The sequence below is a fragment of the Cyrtonyx montezumae genome, unplaced genomic scaffold (assembly GCF_038088225.1).
Source record: "Cyrtonyx montezumae isolate F1298 unplaced genomic scaffold, pur_monq_1.0 scaffold_10, whole genome shotgun sequence".
NCBI classification, from domain to species: Eukaryota; Metazoa; Chordata; class Aves; order Galliformes; family Odontophoridae; genus Cyrtonyx; species Cyrtonyx montezumae.
The window spans coordinates 52106698-52129876 of NW_027071826.1; the positions used below are offsets into that span (position 1 = coordinate 52106698).

At 47.5% G+C, this 23179-nt stretch overlaps 3 protein-coding genes across 6 annotated transcripts in view; 1 reads left to right on the forward strand and 2 right to left on the reverse strand.

The window, feature by feature from the left end:
* IGHMBP2 (immunoglobulin mu DNA binding protein 2) overlaps positions 1 to 3258 on the forward strand; it is a 31274-nt gene extending 28016 nt beyond the window's left edge. The window contains exons 15-16 of one of the 2 annotated variants that reach the window (XR_010623382.1): positions 96 to 349; positions 3176 to 3258. Coding sequence is in view for 1 of the 2 variants with exons in the window: in XM_065755375.1 (XP_065611447.1) it covers positions 96 to 293 (198 nt within the window). In the remaining variant the exon portion in view is untranslated. Of the gene's footprint in view, positions 1 to 95; positions 383 to 3175 lie in introns of those variants that run through there. The other variant, XM_065755375.1, reaches the window with a different exon arrangement.
* Positions 1427 to 8186, reverse strand: SYT12 (synaptotagmin 12). 2 transcript variants are annotated; one of them, XM_065755377.1, is made up of 8 exons: positions 8169 to 8186; positions 6070 to 6134; positions 5010 to 5203; positions 4132 to 4512; positions 3158 to 3373; positions 2931 to 3051; positions 2579 to 2712; positions 1427 to 1999 (listed from the first exon to the last, which is right to left on the reverse strand). In XM_065755377.1, the coding sequence occupies exons 2-8, from the start codon at positions 6104 to 6106 to the stop codon at positions 1826 to 1828; spliced, it is 1257 nt and encodes a 418-aa protein (XP_065611449.1). In that variant the 5' UTR covers positions 6107 to 6134; positions 8169 to 8186; the 3' UTR covers positions 1427 to 1825. The 2 variants fall into 2 exon arrangements, with proteins under 2 accessions (XP_065611449.1, XP_065611448.1); XM_065755376.1 differs by lacking the exon at positions 8169 to 8186 and adding an exon at positions 7487 to 7533.
* Positions 8187 to 10756: 2570 nt separating this feature from the next.
* PTDSS2 (phosphatidylserine synthase 2) overlaps positions 10757 to 23179 on the reverse strand; it is a 32018-nt gene continuing 19595 nt past the window's right edge. For both annotated transcript variants that reach the window (XM_065755379.1, XM_065755381.1), the window contains exons 7-12: positions 20835 to 20948; positions 19511 to 19629; positions 18716 to 18830; positions 16390 to 16535; positions 11728 to 11913; positions 10757 to 10986 (exon numbers count right to left, since the gene is read on the reverse strand). In XM_065755379.1, the coding sequence (XP_065611451.1) occupies positions 10842 to 10986; positions 11728 to 11913; positions 16390 to 16535; positions 18716 to 18830; positions 19511 to 19629; positions 20835 to 20948 (825 nt within the window). In that variant the 3' untranslated portion in view covers positions 10757 to 10841. The remainder of the gene's footprint in view (positions 10987 to 11727; positions 11914 to 16389; positions 16536 to 18715; positions 18831 to 19510; positions 19630 to 20834; positions 20949 to 23179) is intronic.

Below are 23179 nucleotides of genomic sequence, written 5' to 3' on the forward strand. Positions count from 1 at the left end.
TTTGCTTCCCTTTAGAGGAGCTGTAAATAAATGGGATTTAGTCCTCGTTGGGTCCACACAGTTCCCTCCCACCACTGTCCCCTCTCTCTCCCCAGGTTCATGGCTGTGGGGACAGGGCCAAGGCGCACGCTCGGCAGTGGATCAGCAGGGAAGGGGTTCTGTACCCGGGGAGCGACCCCAAGGACAAATCCCTGGACCCCAACAAGAGAGCCCACCTGCAACGCCGCCTGGATAAGAAGCTCAGCGATCTGACCAACCAGCGCAAGAGCAAGAAGAAAGGCAAGGAGAAGTGAAGGAGCCAACCGTTCCCCTCTGGGTACTCGAAGTCAAAGCAAAGATGCTGCTCAAGGTACGGGAAGGTGGAAGATGGGAGCTCTTGTTTTGGGTGCTAGGCAGCATGGGGCCAGCATCATAGCTGCTGAACAAATCAGCACCAGCGCTGTGCTAAACCTTGGATGGAGGAGAGCACTTGAATTTTCCCAACTATCCTTACCAACCAAGTAAAGGATGTACAGAGAGAGGCTGCAGCATGCCAATAAAGACAAGTATTAAAACACTGAAAGCAATCTGCTGTCCCTGTGACACTGCTCTCTGTTACAGCAAAAAGAGAAAGGCCTGTGGGCACTGAAAAGCCCTGGATGCCAGAGGAGCAGAGAGAAAAACTGCTGCCAGCTCAGGGTGCCACCATGGCGTTACCTTTGGATCACTCACACTTTTATTTCCAGCTCAAACCACTCCAGGAACCAAATCCCCTCTGGGGCTCACCCCATAGTGCCACCCCTCTGGCCAACAACCCCTGAAGAGCCCCAGGTTTCCCTCTTGGCATCCTGCAAGCTGGGAAAAGCCGAGGGATGCATCCCTCCATCTGTCCACCTCGAGAAAACAGAGGAGGCATCAGTTCCCTGGGACAGCAGACCTTACCCACAAGACCTCGTTTGGGCTGGGAGCCTACGAGCAGACGGATATCTGAAGGGCTTTGTGTGCCTCTCCTTTCCCCGTGAAGCTTAAAAATAGACTATTTGGAGGCGTTCCCTATTTCTGTAGAAGCATCCCTGCTGCAGGGGCGGCCACAAGGTTAGTTCAGCTGGGAAAAGGGGCTGGGCTGAGCATATTTTGCCTTCAGGGGATGGCTGTCAGCCTGGACCCGGCCTCAAACCCAGGAGATCTAGGGACAGACATCCCTTTGCAGCCAGTAGGAAAGCAGAGATCAACACTGCGAGAAAAACAACTGAGGGAAAAAAAAGATAACAACAATGTTTTTCTTTCCCACTATTATTTCTCCCATTTTCCGTGGAACGTGAAGGGTTTCAGCCCTAATGCAGCACACTGAAACCCATCTGAAAGCCAACAGAAAGACCACACATGCTGAGAGAAACTGCACCATGCCAGCACTTTATCACCCCCTCCCCCCCTTTTCCGTTTTCCCCTTCACTTGCCCAAAAATCCTTCCAAAGAATCCCACGTCCCCCCCCAGGAGTCCCCAGAGGCCACGTCTGGGGTCACCATTGGTCCTGGGGGCCCAGCAGAGGGCATGCAGGATGCTGAGGAGCCCGGCTGGTATCCAGACAGCAGTTAAGAGAGGATTTTGCTGGTTTCAGTCCATCCTCAGCGGGTCCCTCAGCAGCCCCCAGCGCATGCGGATGGGGAGAGGTGTGGACGGGATTTTCTCCATCCTCCTCCTCCCAGCAGAGGCTTTCGGTAGCAGGATAGCTCTGGCCACCTCTGCCTTTTCACCTCCAGACACAGCACTTGGCCACCATCACCAGGGCAGAGCTGGTGTTGGAGCACAGGGTCCCGTGGCGTGCAGAGTGCCCCTGCCAGCAGCCTAATTCCTCCGCAGTGGGTGCCACATGGACACGGGCTTCCTCAGCATGGCCAGCATCTGGTTCCAGTGGGTGATGCCCATGCCGCTGGCTGCTGGGCCGATCAGGACGTGGCCTGTGTTGTCAGCATGGCCATCCTCACCGCTCTCAGCCACCGTCACCCGCAAGGACAGATCCTGGAGAGGTGCACAGAGTGATGGCTGCCAGCACTGACCCCATACCTCTGACTTTATGTGCACGCACAAATGTACCCCCTATATTACCCCCTCCTTCCACCCCGGTGGCTGTACCTTAGGTATATACATTCCTCTGCATACCCACCCGGCTCATATACATACCATTGCATCCTCCCTGTGTCATAGAAAACTACATATGTACCTCCCCACACACAGCTGTACCCTTGACGTATGCATCCATCCCATACTTATTCATCACTTTACTTCCCCCACATCCCCTAAACCCATATACGCAGCCACCCACACACCCAAGCATACCCCATACGTATGCATTCCCCCCACATCTCACACATACCCATCTCCCCCAGCAGCCTATACATTACACAACATCCCAATACTAGCCCATCCCCCATACCCAAATATGCTCATCCCTACATACACAGCCATGCTCCATACGTGCCCATCTCCCATACCACTGAACCATATATGCACAAGCACAGTTCCTATGACTCCCACTCCATCCCAGAAAGTCCTCACTAGTGCAGGGATTTGGGGTCCCCACGGAATAACAGCACAGACCTGGAGCACAATGGCCGGCACCGAGAAGATCATGGCCTCGTTGAATACAGGGTTGGTATCGTCCCTCTTCACCACTGTCTTCTTCTTGCTGATCTTCCTCCCATCTTGCAGCAGGTAGACTTTGACAAAGGGATCTGCTCAGGGTCAAGGGGAGAGAACAATCTTGGTGTAAGCCATGTTGGAAAACAACCCAACCCATTGCGTCCCACCCCAACCCACTGCTCTCCACCCAGTAGGGTTGCCCTCAACTGGTTCCACTCCAACAAGCACTGACAGAGAGCTCTGGGATGTACAAGGACAAGCACTCATGTCCAGCCCAGAGCCTGGGGGCCTCTCACAGGCCCGCACTCACCTGCAGTCCCCTTGCCATTGCTCCAGACAAGGTTTTTGGCTTTGACCACCACCACCGTCAGCCGCTCAGCCGTGGGCAGGTAGCTGAGGGAGAGCAGGATCTCCCCCACCGTGTCGACTGTCTGCAGGACACAGCATGCCGTCACACACCGGATGGGATGAGAGTGTTCCTCCTAGGGAACAGGGGGAAAAAGCCCCAAAGCACGAAGTGCATCGTCCCCACCTCACCTTGTTCATGTCCTGCAGGTAGAGCCAAGCGTTGAAGGGACGCACAGTCAGGTCCAGGTCGGAGAGCTTGAGCTCCGCCACGCCAGTGCTGACGTTCCTCTCGTCCTCGTCGATGCCGAAGACAGAGAAGCGCAGGCTGTCCTCCTCCAGCGCCGCGGGATCCAGCGGGATGGAGAAGCGCTCATCGAAGGCCACGGCGTAGGCACTGCGCTGGATCTGCAGAGGAACGAGTTGGAGAGGGGCCACCACCACACCAACGCTCGCAATCCCTCCCTAAAACCATGGCAACATCCACTGGGAGATCAACACTGAAATCCTTGGAAACAATCCCTGTCATCAGCATAGTCCTGTAGGAATGACCTACAGCCCCAAGGGATTCAAGTACCTCTGGGGCTTGGAGGAAAGCATACGGGCAGAAATGTTGCTTTATAGCACTGATGACTCCCAGTCTACAGCCTACGTTATATTTTTTGCTACTATAGAGATGTTAGCTATTAATAAAAATAAATAAATAAAAGTACTGCAGAGCATTAAAGGATAAAAAAAAAGGCTGTCTTCATAACTCAGGATTGCAAAAGAGGGTAAATAGGGCTGGTGAATTATAAATAACGATGCTAAATAATAAATACCTCTAGAGCATAAATACTCAGCCCAATCTTGGGATGGAAAAATGGTCTTAAAAGGGTGCCAGGAGGATATTTCGCTGCTGTTCTGGGCACCTCTGCCCCCATGGAAGTGGGTTTATTCGGTGGGACGAGGCTTTCTGCTCCTTTCAGGAACAGTGTGATGAAATCAAGCCACAGGACCCAGATGCTTTGCAAAATCCCTCTGCAAAAAAGCAGGTGCCAAAAGGGACCGGGGGGCTGCTGCTTCCCAAGGAGATGCTAAAAAAAACCTCACCCATTGCCTACAGAGACAGCAATCCAAAAGCAAAGTGACCACATGGAATTTCCACAAAAACCCAAGGGGCTCACCCGGGAGATGCCCACAATCTGCTCGGCTGGCAGCAGGCTAATACGCATGAAGCAGGACTCGAAGCGGGCATCCTCCTTCTCCAGCAGGTCCTTGCCCTGCAGCAGGGTGACGTGCAGGGCAGCCGCCTTCCCGTCATACTCCATGGACACCTCCACCTGCCCCACGGTGAAATCCTGCCCAAAGTTGTTCCCAATGGACGAGACAGAGTTGAGTGAGTCGGCCGAGACGGATTTCTTCAGGGGGCCGTAGTGGGCCAAGCCCAGGTCCCTGCTCATCAGTTCCAGGCTGCCCAGCTCACTGATGCTCTCGCAGGTGTCAGCTCCTCGCAGGCTGGCTTTGCGGCTGGACGATGGCTTTGAGCCCACTGCTGCCCCACGCTGCTAGGAGGGAGAAGGAGGCAGTGATTCGCTCCCTCTGCATGCAACGGAGGACAGCCAGGATGCTCCAACCCCCTTTGGGACGGTTCTTTTTGTAGAACTACAGAAGGTGGGAAAAGACTACAGGGACTGCCTAGTCCAACCATCAACTCATTATTACCACATCCCTAAACAAACGATTAAGGTTGGAAAAGACCTCTGCGGCCATCAAGCCCTACCATCAACCTATTCTCACCATGCCTTTGAATAGCATCATAGAATCACTGAGGTTGGAAAAGACCTCTAAGACCACTAAGCCCAACCACCAACCCATGACCACCATGACCTTAAAAAGCATCACAGAATCACCGAGGTTGGAAAAAAACCTTAAAACCACCAAGCCCACCATGCCCACTTACACCATACCCCCACTGCAAGCCCTACTTTTCTCCTCAGTATGCGTATCACAAGAGCAACGGCGTCAAGCCTGACTTTCCACCCGCATTCTTTGCCTTTTTCACCTTGTGCTTGATGTCTGAATACGCCATCCCATACTTCTGCTCCAGGTAGCGGTAGTCATAGTTGGGGAACGGAGAAGGCGCAGGGTAACCTCCGGAACGCCACAGCTTCCACAGGTTGATGGCCGCGATGCCCAGCAGCACCAACGCCCCCGCCACGTAGATGCCGATCTCCCAGCGTGGAGGGCTGGCGATGCCTGTGTGGGGACAGGGACGATGTCAGATGCCCCAAGCTCAGCTCTGCTGCATCCCAGCTGGACGCTCAGCCCACGGGATCGGCTGGGAATCAATCACTGCTGCCCCCATCAGCGCGTTACACATAGTGTTCAGCAACAAACTGGGAGATTTTGGCCCCCGGGTGGTGAGGTGAGCCTGCACCACCTCCAGGGTGTGGATCCATCCCCCCTCAGACACACTCAGGATCCCAAAGGTGCCATATGGGAACGCTGCCCGCTGCTTGGGGTGCCCGTAAGAGCCAGAGATAGGAAAAAGGGAGGAAAAACGTTCTTGGAAACGAGGAAGAAAAAGAATAGATGTAAAAACTAACAAAGTCCGATGGGTCGATACGCAGAGTGCCCAGCTGAAGGCTGCAAAGCAGGACGCAGCAGCCCCACGAGCAGCTGTTGCTGCATTGCAGCAGCCTCCATCACCCGAGCGATTAAAGCCACACGGATGGCTCGGCTTAATGAGAAGAAAAGGAGGAGGAGGTTGGGGGGAGAAAACAAAAAGGAAAAAAAGAAAAAGGAGATTTGTGATCGGGGACTCGGCAGTGCTGCCGCCTGCATCACGCTGTGGTGCTCCTGGCTCCGGGGCAAGACAGAGCCGGGCTGCACCCGCATCCCATTGCAGCTTTGTACCCCAGAGCCACTCCAGCAGGAAAGCAGAGCCAGAAGGGAACAGCTGCTCGTCCCCAAAGTGGGGTCGAGGAGCCCCGTGTGACTTCTGCTCCTGGGTAGCTGCCCTTCTCTTAAGGCAGGGTGAAAAGTTTGGGTTTGAAAGACAAATCACGGATGCCAGGAAATCAAGCGCCCTCCCCAGGCTCTGCAGCTCGCACCGCACTCACCGCTCAGCCGGTATCTGCTCGTGTGCCCGCTGTCCATGGCAGACCCACCCCGCTAACAGGACAGCCTACGACGTGCAGAGAAAACACGTTAAGAGCAAAGGAAACAGGTTTCTTTCTTCAAAGGAAACTGTTTTCAGGTGAGATACATCCTGAAGGGATGGAAGCTGCCCAGCCCCGGGCAACGGCCCCGAGGGTTGGGCTGAGAACGGGCTCAGTTCATGGCACGTGTGGGCTGAGCCAAGGATGCTGCAGCCTGGTGGGGACTCATCCTGAACCGCTTCTTTCTACCTACTGGAGAACCACCTTCCTTAAGAAGTCTCACTCCTTTCAGCGTTTGTTTTTTTTCAGCCTTTTGTAAATAGGAAAAATCAAGGATTGAGTTCTCAGGAACGAGGCGAGCATCCCTTTTAAAAGTAGCCCGGTTACTTGCAAAGCATTTCTCCCCCAAATACCATTTCCTAAAGGACTGATGGGTCAGGTAGCAGCTCTGGCACGTTTTCGAGGCATCCTTCAGAGTCACCAGGGATGGGATTTCCCCATCAGCCTCTGCCGGGCATGGAAGCGAAGGGGCAAGGAGAGCTCAGGAGGGGACGCTCAGGCTTCTGTGCTATCTATCCCAGCATCTTAGCAGGCTCTTATCTTGCCCTCACAACCACCCAAAGACAAAAAGCTGCTAGCACCAAACCCTATGTGCACCATGGGCAAACCCAGGAGGCTTTACAGACCCCCCGAAGTCATCAGCTGTGTCCCCAGGGGCGGGCTGAGCCCTGGCTGCCCTCTCCTCCAGCTTGTCCCCACACCCCATCCTCCTCTGTCCCTCTCCGTTCCCTCCTGGCAGAGGAGCAAAGCCCCACATCTCAACCTCGGCACACCGGGAAGAAAAGTAGGTTCAAGTTTGCCGGCAGGTTGGTTAGTCGGTCGGTAACAAAACCAGGAGTAAAAACAAATCCCAAACATTAGCACCGGGGGTTTGGGCTCCGTCCCTCAGCCACGCTCAGCCCCCAAAATCCCGACGTTACCCCCATCCGCCCCCCCCAGTGCACACCCCGCGTGGATGTGGGGCAACATACCCGGGTTCTACGTTGGAAACCCGCTGAGCAATGCTGAGCTTTGCACCTCGGTGCCCGCTCCCAGGTGCGATGAGCCGGGCGGTCTCAGCACCGCGGTCCCCACGGACAGCACCTCCATATGGGTTTCCCCCTCCCCTCCCTTCTCCCCCAAGGCGGAGCGGGATCCGGGCTTCCCCGCCGCGGGGATGCTGCGGAAGGATGGCGAGGAGCTCGGGAAGGGGAACCGAAACCCGGCCCCAAATCACAGAGGAGCCGCTGCGGGTAAACCCCGGCAGCGCGCATCCCCCTGCCTGGGGATGCCGCGGACACGACCCCCCCCCTTCCCCATCCCGAGAACTAGCACTCACCGCCGTTTTGAGGAGAAAAAGCTCATTTTCCAGCCGAGCGAGCGATGGTGATGGCGGTCGGGGCAGCCGGAGCGGGGACTGCGGGCGGGGCGGCCCGGCTGCACCTGGCGGGGGGTGGGGGGGCTCAGCCCCGCCCGCCGCCCGCCCCCTGCAGCCCCCGGCCCCGCATCGAGACCGGCTGCTGCTCCCCTGCCCCTTCCCCCTCAGCCCTGGGGTCCCGCATCCGCTCCCACTTGCAGCATCTCGCAGCCCCCCGCACCCTGCAGGATGTTCCCCTGCTCTCTCCCCCAAGGGATGCTCTCCTCCTTTCTAAGGGCTGCGGACTGAAATCGGTAGCCGGGAGCTGAATATATTTTGGACCCCCGCCTGCCCTTAACGCAGGCTTGCAGGCTGCTCGTCCCTCCCCAGCGCTGCGGGAGAGAAACCACCTCCGTCCTCCTCCCTCCCTCCCTCGGCTCGTTTTGGGGTCGGAAATAAAAATCCATCAGCGCCCCTTTTCTCCCCCATCCCAAAGCACCAAGCGGCTCTGGGAAGGATCTGTCCCCACAAGCCCTCCCAGCAGCGCAGAGATCCAGAGGTGCGCCGGCTGCCAGGTGCCAAACAGCAGCTGGGCACCAGCCCAAGCTCTCCTGCAGCTGCTGGGAAGAGATGCAGCGGGGTCGGGGAGCTCCCCTCCTCTTACCTTAGCTCCAAAGCTACGAGGATTTTAAAAGCAGGGAGACTCGCTTCGCTAGAAGGTGGAGAGGGGAGGGGGAAGAGCAACGTAATGCACGCGGATTTTGGCTCTCTTCTCCCCAAATGCAGCCCATGCACAAAGCCCCGAGGACTGAAGGCTTCCTCCCCCCAGCTCCCAAAACCGCAGCAGAGCATTCATTCTGCTTCCAGACGCTGGCAGCCTGGGCCACCAGCACCCTCTGCTGGGGTCTCCTCCATCGCTGACCCCTAAGAACGTTGTTTTCAACCCGATTCAGCCTTGGCTTAACTCCCTGCAGGAGCAAGATCATTGCTGCTCATCACCCGGCACCTACGCTTGCACGGTGCAAAGATCAGCCTTGGAAACGTGCTGCAGTAAGAGCTCCTGAATCACAACAGGAACAAGGGTTTGTAACATCATTTCTCTGGACGAGGTAATGACCTTAAAAGGCAGCAAAACCTTAGCAAAAGCTATCAGCCTTCGTACCAAAAGGAATCAGACCAAATTCCCCCATGGTGAGGCGACACGAACCAGGAGCACGCACACGTTGTACCAAAACACACCAGCAAACGTTGCTTTATTACACTGGTTCAGTTATCCAGACTAACCATAAAAGCCGATCAAACGGAAGTAGACAAACACCATATCAGTGTTTCATGTATAAAGTCGAAGCTCCAGAACTGTTACTGGGGGGCAGGTATTCTTCAGCAGCTGTTTCTGAAGTACCTGAGTGGGTCTTTGGCAAGGTGGGGAGGAAGAGGAGGAAGGTGCAGGGACAGATCCTCCTCAAGTGTGCCTGTTACCCCCCCGAATACCAAAACAGACTTGTACTGCGAAGAGACAGAGGGGGGGACCACAGTGTTAATCAGCACAGAAGGAAACATACCGACCTCAGCCTGGGACTACACAAGCACAGCACACCAGTACGAGCTACCAAACAACCAGTTTGTAAGGGTGATGGAAAGCCAGAAACGAGAATGACTCGGGCTGAAGTGCCATTCAAAGAAATACTTGCTCAGCTCTGCACTGTCTGCCAGTTCCACGGCCATTTCATCTTCACTACTCACAGCTGCAAAATACCATGATTTAAGAGCAGCCATTGAGTGACTGTCCACAGTACAACACAGAACAAGCTGGACTCTACCTCTTGTAACTGTAACCTCCCCTCTGCCTGCTCCCCTGGCAGCCCCCAGGACCCATCAAATCTTCATTTGCTGAGCTCTTCAGATGCAACCAAACTTGAGGACCGCCCCACTGCCAAGCATCCGTCCCTCAGGGTCAGAAAGCACGTAGGTCACTCCGTAAACCTAAGAGAAACACGGATTTGTTCCGGTGGTTCTTCATGTGCAAGACCAAAAACGGACTGGAAATGGGGACCTGTGCTATCCAGCAGCTCCTCAAGTCTCCTGCCACTTAAAATCTTGTGGGCTGTGCTTTTGAAACTTACTTCACTGGTGTTGCATCAGTTTCTTCTGGATAAACACTTCCCTGAAAGATATCTTCCAACAGCCAGATTAGATCACTGTACTTAAAAAAGTGGAACGGTTACGTCAGTGCCTCGGAGGCCAATGCAAAGGCTTAGAGCAGGGCTTACAGAATTGATGCCCAGCTGCAGCATTTACTATTTGGAATAATGACTTGTAAAAAAAAACAAAAAACCAACAACGCAGCCCAGGCTTCTAATTTCTTTTCCTAGATGCTGAGTCACGAGCAAAAATGCCTTTTCCAGCTGGACTCAGGAGATTGCTCAGTCTGGAGTTACCTTAGGAGGAACGGGGCAGCTCTGGAGGATGGCAGAGCAGGACCATGCTTTGTACAGCAGACACCAAGAATGAAATCCTCTTGGCAAGCGAAGGGAAAGAACTGAGAATAAGGCAAATAACTTAAGACTGATGGAGTAACTCCCATTTTTCTGTTAGTAATAGATTTTACTCCAACAGAGCAAATGAAAGGCAGGCTGACCTTTCTTATTTAAACTTCCCTTACCTTTAAGAGATGACCAAGATTAAAAAAGAACAAACAGAAAAGCCTAAGGAGAAGCCTTCTGTCTCCCCAGAGCTGTGATAAAATTATTGTAAGCTATTCCAGGATACTGAAAGTCAGTTTAGAGAAGGCAATAACCCCCCCGTTAGAGGGGCTGTAACAGTAGTGTACTGCATTACATTCTGTGCAAGTAACGCAACTTGTTCACAAGCTTCAGTTTATCATCTGCTTATCTCGCTGCAGTTCTGTTAACTGGTGGCTGGACACGTTACACAGTCTGACTCCACACCACGTGCTCCTAATGCCCGAATGTCAAAATCAAAATCTCACAAGTTTACTTCAAATAGATGGGCCAGATTCCCTTTGTGCTTTGCTTTAAAGCCCCTCATCTCCGAGCCTTGTTTTGCAAGGAAGACACGCAACACGCCTGGATGAAGATCCCACCTCGAGGCAACAGTGTTGGCTCTGACTTCCCTCTACACAGACTTTCTCCCACTCTGACTAGGTGTACGTGACTAGAAAGGGTGCGCACGTCAAAGAGACATCTTCTCCTCAAAACGATTCTCACACCTTGGGGAACTAACAGTGAAAATAACAAGTTAGGTAGGATAAGGTTGAAACTGTCCACCAGGCCAACTCGAGCACTACGAGCTCTTTTTTTAGCCCTCTGACCGTTGCTCAGAGTTTTCTTTCCCTTAGTTTGTTCCTGTTTTGTCCATCCAGTATTGCAGAATGTCCATCCCCGTTGCTCAAGCATTTGTCCTTCTCGTGTCTGTGCTCCTGCTTCTGCCGCCTTATCTCCTTGTAGCGCAAGGTGATATCTCTGAGGAGGAAAACAGACGTGCATCGGTGATGTGAAGGAACAGTTTAAACGTGCAATAAGCTAATTCTGATCCGGATGCTGGTGTCCTTGGGGGTACTGAAATCAGTATTGTGACTGTACATTTCTGAAGCTGCCAATGGTTTTGATTCGCTTGAAATTTCCATCTCAGTACGTTCTAGATCAACTACTGCTGCTCCAGAGACCGCTCTGGTCATTTCATCCTCTCGCTGTTGTTTTCGCTTTTGTTTGTTGCTTGTTTTAATTTATCTGCACAGAACAGCATCCAAACCCAGCAGGGTTAAGTTGGCTCACTTGCTGCTGACACTAGGACAGCTCAGACAATTACAATGCAGCAGACTGTTCTTGCAACGAAGCTGTAAAACGTCTCAGACAGCACAGAAGAAAACAAAATACCTAACTCATGGCCACCCCATTCAGCCAGATACAGTCAGGCATTTAACTGTTCATCTGCTCCTAAAGTAACATACGTAGTCCCACAAAAACTGGAGCTCAGCAGTTTCCCATCAGGAAAGCTGCCAAGATCCCACACGGAAAACTCCCTCCTTATTTAATATTTCTTAGAGGAAAAACTCTACCCATCCAAAAGAGTTGCAGTCTCCCTTCAGGAGGCACTGAAGACAGCATATCCTCGACATCCAACACGCTGTTGAACAGAAGCCCAGGAGGGTTCCCCTTAAGACCCAGGCCAGAGCTGAGCAAAGCACATCAAATACTTCTTACCGGATAAAAAAGCGCCAGGCTGTCCAGGTGAGCACCAGTATAATCCCCAAGATCCAGCACTGGGTAATGTAGAAAGGAAGGGACAGTGTGAGCGTATAGGGATCGTACTTCACGACAATCAGGAACTCCGTGGCAGTAATAGCAGCAACAAGCCAAGCCTGCTGACCCAATTTCTTATGGAATTTCCTATAAAATAGAGATAAAACAAAGCTCTTACTGTAAAAGCAAGCATTTGGAGGAATATTCTTTCATAAAAGGACAGCTGGGGTAATGATTTCATCCAGCTCTGCACAATTCTGGAGGTCTGGTTTGGATTACGTGTACACATACAGGCTGACAACTCTCACATCAGTATTAGTTTCCTCCCAGAGGCTCTGAAAACACTTCAGAAGTCAAAACTTCAATGTTATGCGACTCAAGAAAGCACTCCTACTTTCAGAGCATTAGCAAATCCAACTGCTCAGCCAGCTTGAGATCCACAGACGTCTGGGCTAAGGTATGCTCTACTCCTTGGTTACTCGTGCAAATACCAAGTCACCATGGCAGTAACTGAACTCAACCCCCATATAAATGCATTCTGAAACAGACTCTGCTCTCAAACAGGTATTCAATGAGCTGTCACTAAAGACCTATGAGGAAATTGTAAAAGAAGAAAGCTTAGTAACAACTAGGTAAGACGCTGCAAGACATAAAAGGTGTTCTAGGACAACAGAGTCTTGGGACAAAAACGTGACTCATGTTTAACTCCCAGGGTTTGTTTTTAATCTGCAACAGACAAGCAAATCAGGAGCTGCATCGTTCTGTACTAGCCTCGTTAAGGGTTCATCAATCTGCAGTGCTAGAAATTAAACTGCAGTAGCATCAAGACATCTATTCAGAGGCTGTGACAGCAGAACAGCGGACTGGAGATGCACTGTCTTTCAGGTCCTCTACTTCTGCATGGGAAACATACGAAAATGAAATAGCTATGGAACGCTCAGGCAATCTCAGCACACCTACAAGCAAGATGATTGCTAGAAATCTTGGTACACTGGCTGATCTAAGTCAGCTAGATCCTTCATTTCTTGACCCTATGTCATTTCTAGACTTGACATTTTTACAGCTTACTAACCTGTCAGACTGCGTGATCCGTGTGCGAGGTATGGTTCTGTCTGGGCAGCACAAGACCTCTTTGGTGCCTTGGGTTGCACTGAAATCCCACCCACTGGTGCACACGTGTGTGCTGCAGAGACTGCTGTAGATGATTTCCCTTTCCACTAAACTCTTTTTCCATCACCCAGCTTCTGAATCTAGTCTGCAGAGGAGCCCTGCCCTCTCACTTACCAGTGTGCTCTGAAATTCATTTTCCTACCAGGCTTTTTCTCTTTTTTTTGTCCAGCTCACCAGGTTATTCCACTCCTACAGCACCAGAAGATGAGGAGTTAAACACATCTGGGAGCTCCTCAGTGTGAACTGGCAGAATTACAGAGATGGGGAGCAAAGAAATATAGCAAAACTTCCCAGGGCTGGGGAGAGAGGAACTGGTATGTTCAGATGACCTCTGCAGTACTTTCAGGGCATTGCAGCAACGGGAAATCCTACTCTGGCCTATGTCAGCCTATATCTGGCTGAGGAACAGACGTGCTGAGTATCACAGGGTTCACTGAGTCCTCGGAGCAGTATTTTCTTGACATTTTCACCATGCAGTGAAAAAAAAGAGAAAAACCTAACAAATCCCTGATCAGGATTGCCCTTGGAGACTGGCTGCTCATGCTCAGCTAATGCTTCTTTCTGCTAGGTGGAGAAACAAGCCTATTGACACCCTGCTGCCTTCAGCTGCCACACTGCCCAGCCTGCTCAGGTCAGAAAAGGCATCTCCAACAGCTCCTTCTCCCTTCTTCCAGTTGCCAGCAGCTGCTTTGGGGAGAGCACCTTTCCTTTAACAGTCATGCCGCTTTTGCTCAGACAGATCTGCTCCACTGAATCCCCTTGGATTCTAAGTACTCCCTAAGCATGGAGAGTAAACAGCATCCTTTTCCTCTCTGTGATGCTTTCCCGAATTTAGAGGTGTCGCAGCAAGTCAAGCACACAAAATAAACATTTTCTTTAACACGAGGCCCATTTGAAGTCAACGCTTAAGTTCAAACTACACAAAACATTCCCAACACTTAAAAATCAAATATTACAGTAAACCAAGTACAGATTATCGTTGATGCAGATGGAATGAGTGCTCTGCATTTAAAGTATCCCATCTAAACCAACTTGGGTGAAGGGATTTCAAGAAACTGCTCCAGGTGGATCACCCAGTATGAGATTAATTGGGTACAAACCAGTCCTAACATGCAGACAGAGAAAAACAAACAGCATATCTCTCACTGAGAAATCAAGCTGTTTGGATGACTGGGTCAACTTTTTGCTTTGCTGATCTGCTTCCTTAATTGGCATCACTTTCTTTCACTAGCTTATGAGATCACGCTGACAGAAGAGTTAAAGGTAACCCCAACAGAAGAGCTGTGCAAATGCAAAGGCTGCTGAGGAAGAATTGGTTTCCTGCCCTCCTACTTGTGAAAGTTTTTAGAGAAAAGTCCATTTTTATTTGATGAATGAGTTTAAAATTCATGGCTTTAATGCAGATTCTTGGAAAAGACACGAAGGCTAGAAATCAGGAAGGTATGGCAAGGTCAACTGCTGCAGACCTTTCAACACTAAGGAATTTCTGGCCAAGAATGTTTCACATGCTCAGTCCTCAAGAACCGAGGAGGCAGAATATAAACTGAAACAGGAGCACAGTATAGGTTAAGGGTTAGAATACAGCCACAAGAACCACTCTCACCCTGGAGTATTCCCTTCTAGGTACTCTGTTGCCATGCTCACTTTAACCTTCTACAAGCAGTCCTAGAACTGTCTGCAGATACTAAGAATCCCAAAGGAGAAAAAGCTTCTTTGTGTTTGAACTTCACTACTTTCCTGACAAAATGTCACACCGTTAGCTGAAGAGACCTCATCAGTTTAACCTCAGACAGTTCCATCAATAAGAAACAAGGCAATGTGCCACGATTCTGACAAGGTCTGTGGAATACTCCAACCTTCGTCCATTAAGATGTTGAGTGAGCTTCCAAAAGGAAAAGGTCAGGGATGTTTTCCATGTGCTGTTAGCTAGGAGCCTCGAGTACAGCTTGTTCTTTGCCAGCAGCTTCTCCCTGCAGCACAACAGCAAGAATCCATCACAGAACTCCACTGAGTTCCTCGGCTCAGTTATGTTGGTAGAGTGGGGGCAGATCATCTCTGCTCAGGCAACATGAAACGCACAAAGGAATCAAAGTCCAGTTGCAAAAATATTTGGAGAACAGGTATTAGGTAAGATCATGTGCTAGGTTCTGCCTTTTCTCTTGAACAGTCTGGAGAGGTCAGGTCTGTGGTGCCTCAAGCAGAGCCATGAACCACAGAAGAGAGGGAGCTGGGTCACCTTACCCATCAAGAGAAACAGAACTGCGGTGGTGGCAATGATGAAGACATGCACTTCAGGATGAGAGTCTCTGCTTGCTTGATGAATTTCTCCAACTCACTAAGAGAATGGCAACGAACTGACTCAGCAATTAGGCACTGGTGACTGATGATTCTCCTACATTTCAATGTCATGCCATGTGGTTGAAAGCAGGGCAAAGGAGTTGTTTTTTTCCAACCCAAACACAAGGACCAGAAGATGGGGGAGTGTTTCTCAGGAGAGGAGCTCACCAATGAGAGGCAGAGACTTCATACCTTTGAGATGGAGGCACATCCCAAACCAGTAGGTCCAATACCAAAGGCAGGGGGCAGTCTGCCACTGCTGAATGTCCAGAAATCCACCTAAGCAATGTGAGTTGACCCTTTTTTCCAGTTCTAGGAGTCAAAGCCTTGCAATGGAAACTGCTCTTCAGAGAATGTTGGAACCCTGAATTCTGAACACAGACACTTTTTGCGTTGATCAGCAACAGATAACGAACACTTCTTGAACCCAGATGTTGTCTTAGACTTAAGAAATGGGCTCAGGCAATTTGTGACATTACTACTAAAACTTAAAAAGTGATTCTGAGAACAAAGCATTCTCTGGTCTTACATGACCTGCAGAAAAAAGCAGCAAGGACAAATACGATGTTTAAGTAGGAACAGTCTGTAAGTACATGCACTGTTGTGTACAGGTGCAGCCTGCCTTCAATATTCATTGCTAAAAGGCCTGCTGATCTGCAAGAGGGTGCAATGAAAGCTCCAGGGGACCAGGAACTAGTTGGAAGACAGCTCAAGAAAAGAAGCAGCTCTAAGATTCTGAGTTCAGACCCTGCTGTCCTTAGAAGATACTACTAAGGACTGTAGATCCTGGCTACTAATCTGAAAATTGAGTTCAGTACTCCTCCACCCACAGGCCAGTGGCACTCCAGCTAATTTACACATCACTGTCTCAAAAGAGCACTCGTTTATTAAAAGCAGATGTTAAAAACTGCACACGAAATGCCCTTAACAACAGCTCTTCTCTAACCAGATGCAGTCAGAACTTGATCTCCAAACCAAAAGAAAAACAAAGATGTTAGAATCTTTTTGTTCCCAACAAGTTGAGATGGATGCCAACAAGCTGGAGCAAACCAGTGCAAATTCAAAAATAAAGCAAGTGAAGATTGACACGGTATATACACAAGAGGACTGGCTTACGGGTCGTCCATGAAGTCGTAGATCTCCCTCATAGCCACACCTCCCACATTGACAAAAAAGACAAGCCGTAACAGGACCAAGTAGTGTTCTGGAGGCATCCAAAGGACAAACTTCAAGTAAAATGTGTTCAGCTCTGCCAATAAAAACTGAGAGAAAGTACATTTTAATTACATTCAGAAGACTTCACTGAACGAAGCCTGGCATCTCCCCTCTATCCCTGCCTCACTCCTCCCCAGCTATTTCACCGACTCCACAACATCCTACTCAGTATCACTGAGCCCACTGTCATCAGCTGTAGCAGTGATCAAGAACAGTTGTTGCTTTGTTGTTTTGTTGTTGTTAATTTTTTGAACATGTGAGAAGAGGTAATACATTGTATGCACTTGCACAATGCACAGGACACAACAGAAACCCTGCTTCTAGTTTTGAACAAGTTTAACAGGGGTTTGAAGTGCCTCCAGAACTGCTCATAACATACCCTAGAAGCAAAAACTTGTCCTTTTGCTACCATTTAAAATCTGACTGAAGGAATAAAACAAATAAAGCAAACCAAGAGGCATAAGCAATGCATCCTAGGGTGTGTTTCTGTACGGTTGCTTCACATTTTTAAACACAGTTATGACAACACCGCTGCCAAAGCCAACTTTTGGAGCACTGGTCACACATTAACAGCAAAACGTTCTTAAGTGAGCTGCTCTGACAGCGTGATTGGGTGAGCAAGTAGACAACGGTTTCCCACTTCAAAAGCACTGATAATAAAAGGCATTAAGTGTTGCCCAATAGAGAAGCATATGAAAATGCATGAAGCTGTCCATAAACTGGAAGTCAGCTGAGGCTGTGCCTTGCTAAAAAAAACATTATCATCTGAAAGACTAGTACCTCTGCTACAGAATCCACTCCTGCACCTAAAAAACATGACTGCTTCAGAGTGCAAGGAGTTGGGAGTATGCACAAAGGAATCACTAAAGGAAGTACTATTATCTATACCAGCATATTTACACTATTTATCCCACAAACCACAGGAATCTCAGCAAGCTTTTTGCATTACGTGAACTTGGCAAACATTTTATGTAGCAGAAAATGTGTTCATTCAAACTTGCATTCAACTGTCCACATTTGCAATCTGCCTGATGCTTCCTGCTGGCACTGCTTTATGTTCCTTGCTTAGTTACAGACAGTACACTGCTCCTGAAGCACTCAGCTCTGCAATTTGACATCAGCGTGAGATGAGAGAGGTGGTGGTGGCTTAAGAGCTGACTGATGTGGCTCACTCAGCAAACCTTAACGAGGAACCTCAATGGACAGGCACTCAAATAAGACACCACCAGATTTCATATTCCATGTATTTCAAGATGCTTCTTCTAGCAACTCTTTAAAAACACAGACCAGTTATATCCAGTACCACAGTAGCAATAGAGAAGCCAGTTAATGCCCATTGCATCTGGAATCACTAAAAGCAATTCTCTGTGGTTATTGGTTTCTGATCGTTTCCAAGTTAAACTTCACAGTCACTCAACTGAATTAAATCCAAGTTGCTCAAAACTGGGTCACGTAACACCTCATGGACACCCCAAAGGCCAAAGTCCCCTAACTTGACAAGAGGCAAGAGTAGGGGAAAAGCATTTTAAAATGCTAAGTTTATCCCCTGCGTTCATACCACCTGCCATCATGAAACGGATGTTAGGAACTCAAGATGATCCATTCCCACAGCGTAGCCCTCAGATGGCTAAATCAAGGAGACAGACTGTCAAGGTCTTGTGCATGAAAGAGATGCCAGCCTTTTATTTTGAGTAAACTCTCTCATGTAGATAAACCGGTCAAGCTGGACACCATTAGCACTGTCATGTATTATGCAATCAGTAAAACAACAACAAAAAAATATTATCAGTCTGTATAAAAACAAAGATCTGCACAGTTCAGGAGGCATACTGCCCAGATAACACAGCAGACTGAGGCTTCGGTCACACCTATCACCACCTGTAACGTGGCATTGTATATGCTTGAAACAGAGAGAAAGAAAAATTACATTTCATCCAAAGCCAATGTTTTTTTGTAGAGGTTACTAACTGAACTGCGTGTAGATTGCAGTTTAAATTATTCACCTTGCTAATCAGTGCTGCACAGCAAGAAAAAAAGATATATTTATGCAATGCATCTGCATATGGTACCAGAGACAAGGAAACCTTTTCTGCAGGATTCAGAAGTGATCTCCTCTTGCCTCAACTAAAGAAATATCACCATGGCACAGTGTCAGCCTAAGTTACTGAATGTACAGTTGCTCAAGGATTACAAAGTATTAAAACAGATGACAGAGAAGTTTCCTTACTACAAAGATAATGCCACAAACTGCTAGCCATCTCCGTAAGCTGGATGCTGGCTTCCACTCAAATTTGACCCAGCTATATGGGGTGAACTGGAAGACAATTCTCTTCATTTTACCTCTGAAAGAAAGACAGAACAGACTCTTAGAATATTAAGAAATGGCAGATTAGAGACATCTACCAACATATCCTTTTCTGACACCAGTCCATTTATGCAAAATATGCATAAAAATACTGCTTGATGAGATCAACGCCATGAGTTAGCTTTCTTTCCAGGAAAGGCCTGTTATTGTGCTGTCATTTTAAATTTTAATGCACCACATCCACTGTACTAAGAATTTCTTCTGTTCTGCTTTGCTGAGCAAGGTCATGCTACAAAGATAACTCACCGCTGACAGAAGAATACACGGGATTTTCACAATTATTAGTTTCAGTGGTCAGTATGAAGTTATGATTACTGGGAATGCATGATTTGCATGAGGACCAAGTAGTTCTTTGCTGTAAATATAACAGCTCGATTGTGGTTTGGTTTCTTGCCCCTTCAGTTACAATTTCATTTTATCATCTCATTCCCACAAGACATCCTTATCCCTAGATATCAGGCAATGCCCATGACAAACGCATTTCTTTTTAACAATGCCATTTACAAGTTAAATAACACAAGCTTCCATGCTGTATCAAGTTATTAGATTCTTTAATTCACATTAACAGAATAACCTATTCATAATCAAGGCCTTACACAGAGCCCCAGACACTGCATGCTGCTACTGCTTGTGGGGTTGCTTTCTACACCGACTTACTTGTATGTAGGAATGTTCCAAAGTCCTTGCCATTTGTATGTTTTCAAAGAAAGCCAAGAAAGAGTCTTCATCCCACAGTAAATTCCTAATCCGTTACATAAGATCACATCCATTATCCACTGAAAGGAGGAGAAAAAAAAGCAGTCATGCTGGACAAGAAATAGTAAACTCTGTAAAAAGGGAAATACTATGGGTGTGCATATTTGCAGACACTCTCAGTCACAAGGACTGGACACTCCCAGAAGAATGGTGCATGAACTGGGCTCAGGACATGAAATGAAACGAGTCATTTCTCCTAAAGCTACACCTTTCTGCCAAACATTAATTGTGGACATGAAGCTCGAGCTGATAAAAAAAAAAAAAAACACCTGCCTTTTCATTTCAAGAGGAGCACTATATTAACTTCCTTAGAAGTTTTTGAAGGCAAACCACCTTCTGCTTAGTGTCTTTACACAATATACATTCATTTCCATAAATGAAAGGTTTCAAAAGCTTATACATAGACTTTCAAAGAAGCAAGTCATTGCAAACATCGGAAAGCACTGTACAAGCTGAAGAACTTAAGAACCAGAGCTGTGTGCCTTGAGTGCAGAGAATTTTGATTGTTTTAGTAACCAATTTACGTTTCACATGAGCCTTAAAAAGAAAAAATGAAGGAAAAAAAAAACCAACCAAAACAACTGTGTCACTTTAAGCAACAGAGCTTGGGAAAAAGATCACAGTAGTCCCTCTGGCTTCAGCAAATACACACAAGCAGTGTTTCATGACATGAACCATTCTGGACTCTGAAGTGCAAAGACCATGCAGCTTTTCAGTAAGGTCAAACCTTTATGTTTCCAAAAAGCTTTTTCCATGCTACACAAAGACTTCTAAACACTGTAATATTCACTGCTTAGAGAAAAGAGTAAAGATAGGTTTATGCAAAAGGAAGAGCTGGATATAAATCCACACAGAGCCCGTAACAGACAAGAATCATTATCTCAAACTGTAAACACTAAGATTTACCTTGCTCTTAATTTCCAAGTTTACAATTTGTATCGCCATCAAATATTTGAAAATGTTTGTTTTAAGAGTCTCTAGCTGGTGTGGAATGAACCAAAACAAACAGTACACCACACAGGGTAATGCTACCATTCCATGGGGAAGTTTGAATGCTCACCAAATTACAAGCTCAACATGGAGAACGGCCAAAGCTCCCGAGCTGCAATATTTATACAAATGCTTTTGGTTCTGAATTTAATTTAGTTTTCACCATTTCCTGCCCCCTCCCTCTATAATATATACCTCAGTTTAGAAAAAAAAACATGACTTATGCAGTACGTACGTGATCCCACCAACATTCACTGAAGTTTGGAAGCTGGTGTTCCAGACTGTACTCCAGAAATTCAAACATTACACTGATGATCATGCACATCCACCAGTCTCGAATCATCAGCGTCTACAAAAGGGAGAAAAATCTTTCAAACACCTACTACAGACTCACAGCATACTGAAAGCAATCACAAAAATGAACGTTTCCACACTGGACAGAGCAGTACCATACATCACTTACAGTTAAATCCCTTAGAAATCAAAAAATCCATAGATAGTATAGAGACTCTGCGTAGATTTACAGTTTTGCCGAAGGGTATGGACAAATTATTCTCTTATTTCAAATTCATAATCTAAGGACTATAAGAACCAATTCTCAACTCTGAATACAGAGGACACATCTTCTGCTTGTTTACCAGTTACTTCTGCAGTTGAATACCTTTCCTTTAGTGAGCAGACAAAGAACAGGAAGCTCAGAACAACCTTATTTTCATGCTGTGATGATGCAGCAAAGCCTAATTTTCACAAGCCTCTGAACAGAGGGGAAAGAGTCTGACAATCATAGATTATATTAAAACCACTGCACGAAGGAATAAAGGCAGGCAGATGGAATTCACTGGAAGGAAATTACGTTAAGTGAATGAAATGAGTGGGTGCTTGACCACCACACTAGCATCATCCTAATGCTGCTTTTCAAAGCCTGCTTAGTGCAAACTATAAACGAGTCACCTGCACTATACCTCAGCCCTGACTGTGTCAGGACACTTGGGCATGCTTTGTAGCAACCAATGCATTAGGTTGAGCAAGGAAGAGCAACCTGTCCCACACTGCGTAGAGCTGCAGCCCTATGTATCATCTTAGCCTGCTGTCAAAACGGGAAGAGCTTCTACTATAATACTTGATATTTTTAGATGGAAAGAGCACAAAGCACCTGCTGGCACACGTGCTATAGGGGAACTTTACCACGTGTGCAAATCCTCAGCAGGGGGCATACGTGGAAGGTGGAAACTCCAAATGCGCTAGTGTTGATTATGGAAGGATCATGTAGCTTGGTGTGCATCATCCCAACCAGAAGATACATATTTCCACACGTTACTCTGAAAACACGATCTAAACAACTCAAAAGCAAATGGGGCCCACAATAAGTTCTGATTAACAAGGCATACTCATTTTGACTACTGCTAGTCAGGTGGTTTGACATACAGCTTAAGAGCCTGTAATCAAAACAAGGGAAAACAAAACCAAAAAGAATGACAATATAAAGCCACATGTACAATATAAAGCCACATGTTCATCTCTGTTTACAAAGACAACATGCCAAACATCCAGCTTTTTATAGAATGAGAAGTGTTAACTAACAAATAAGACACACAGCTGCCAGTTTCCTTCTGGCTTAGTAACACAGAAACGAAAAGCGAGTGAAGCAAGTGCAATCAGACTGCAGACTGACGAGAACAGTTATCATCCTGGGCATTCCTGCAGAAACGTTCTCCCAAGCCTCCTTAATTAAAACTAGGATCCTTCCAGACCAAGGCAGATAACGAGCAGTCTGGCATCGTGAATTATCTCTCAGACTAGTTCCTCAGGAGTGTGCTACTACTCCCTTAACAGCTTTTTACCACGTGTTGCCTATTTAGACTTTTTTTCTCAGCATGACACAACTTTATAAACAAATACAGGCTGAAATGTTATTTTGATATTTAAGCTCCTAATGTAACTCTTTTAGACAAAGATGCAAGTTTCTCTGAATTTATAATTCTGTATACTAAACAAGAGTAAGACACAGACACACTGATCTAAAGACAAAATCATCCATGCCTAGCACTAATCTTTTGGTTATGGAGGGAAAAAAAAGTACATACAGAGCAACACACTTCTCAAGAGGAGAAACAAAACAGCAGTTAGAGCTTATTTTTAAAGCAGCCTGAGCCTTTTCAGTTTATTATTTCTGCTGAGCTTATAAAGTAACCAAACAGAAAAGAAGCAAATAAACAAAAACAATGTCTGCAGGGGGAGTAAGGTTAGCTAGAGTAAGCTTGCTCAGGTTAAAAAAAATGAAAGTAAAACCACAAAGCTAATATTTAGATCAAAGTGTTTACTACGAAAATGTAGTGAATGTGTTACACCAGTTGGAATTTCTTTGACAGTTGACATTAACTAAAAAAGTAATAAGAAAAAAAGTACGCAATTAAATTCCTGATTTGGAAACAACAGGGAAAATCCTACTTTGTAATGGTACTAATCTACTTACCATGCATCTATGCTTTCATAACAACAAATTTTCACTGTCTTTTCTGAACACCATCCTCGTCCCCATATTCTATATTCAAAGGTCATACAAGGATTTACCTTGCTGCA

Excerpts from the sequence above, each read along its gene's own strand:
- SYT12 (XM_065755377.1), bottom strand. The coding sequence starts at position 6,106 with ATGGACAGCGGGCACACGAGCAGATACCGGCTGAGCG. Across the intron at positions 5,204-6,069 it reads GAGCAGATACCGGCTGAGCG|GCATCGCCAGCCCTCCACGC; the intron begins GTGAGTGCGGTG and ends GTCCCCACACAG. Across the intron at positions 4,513-5,009 it reads ATTCAGACATCAAGCACAAG|CAGCGTGGGGCAGCAGTGGG; the intron begins GTGAAAAAGGCA and ends TCTCCCTCCTAG.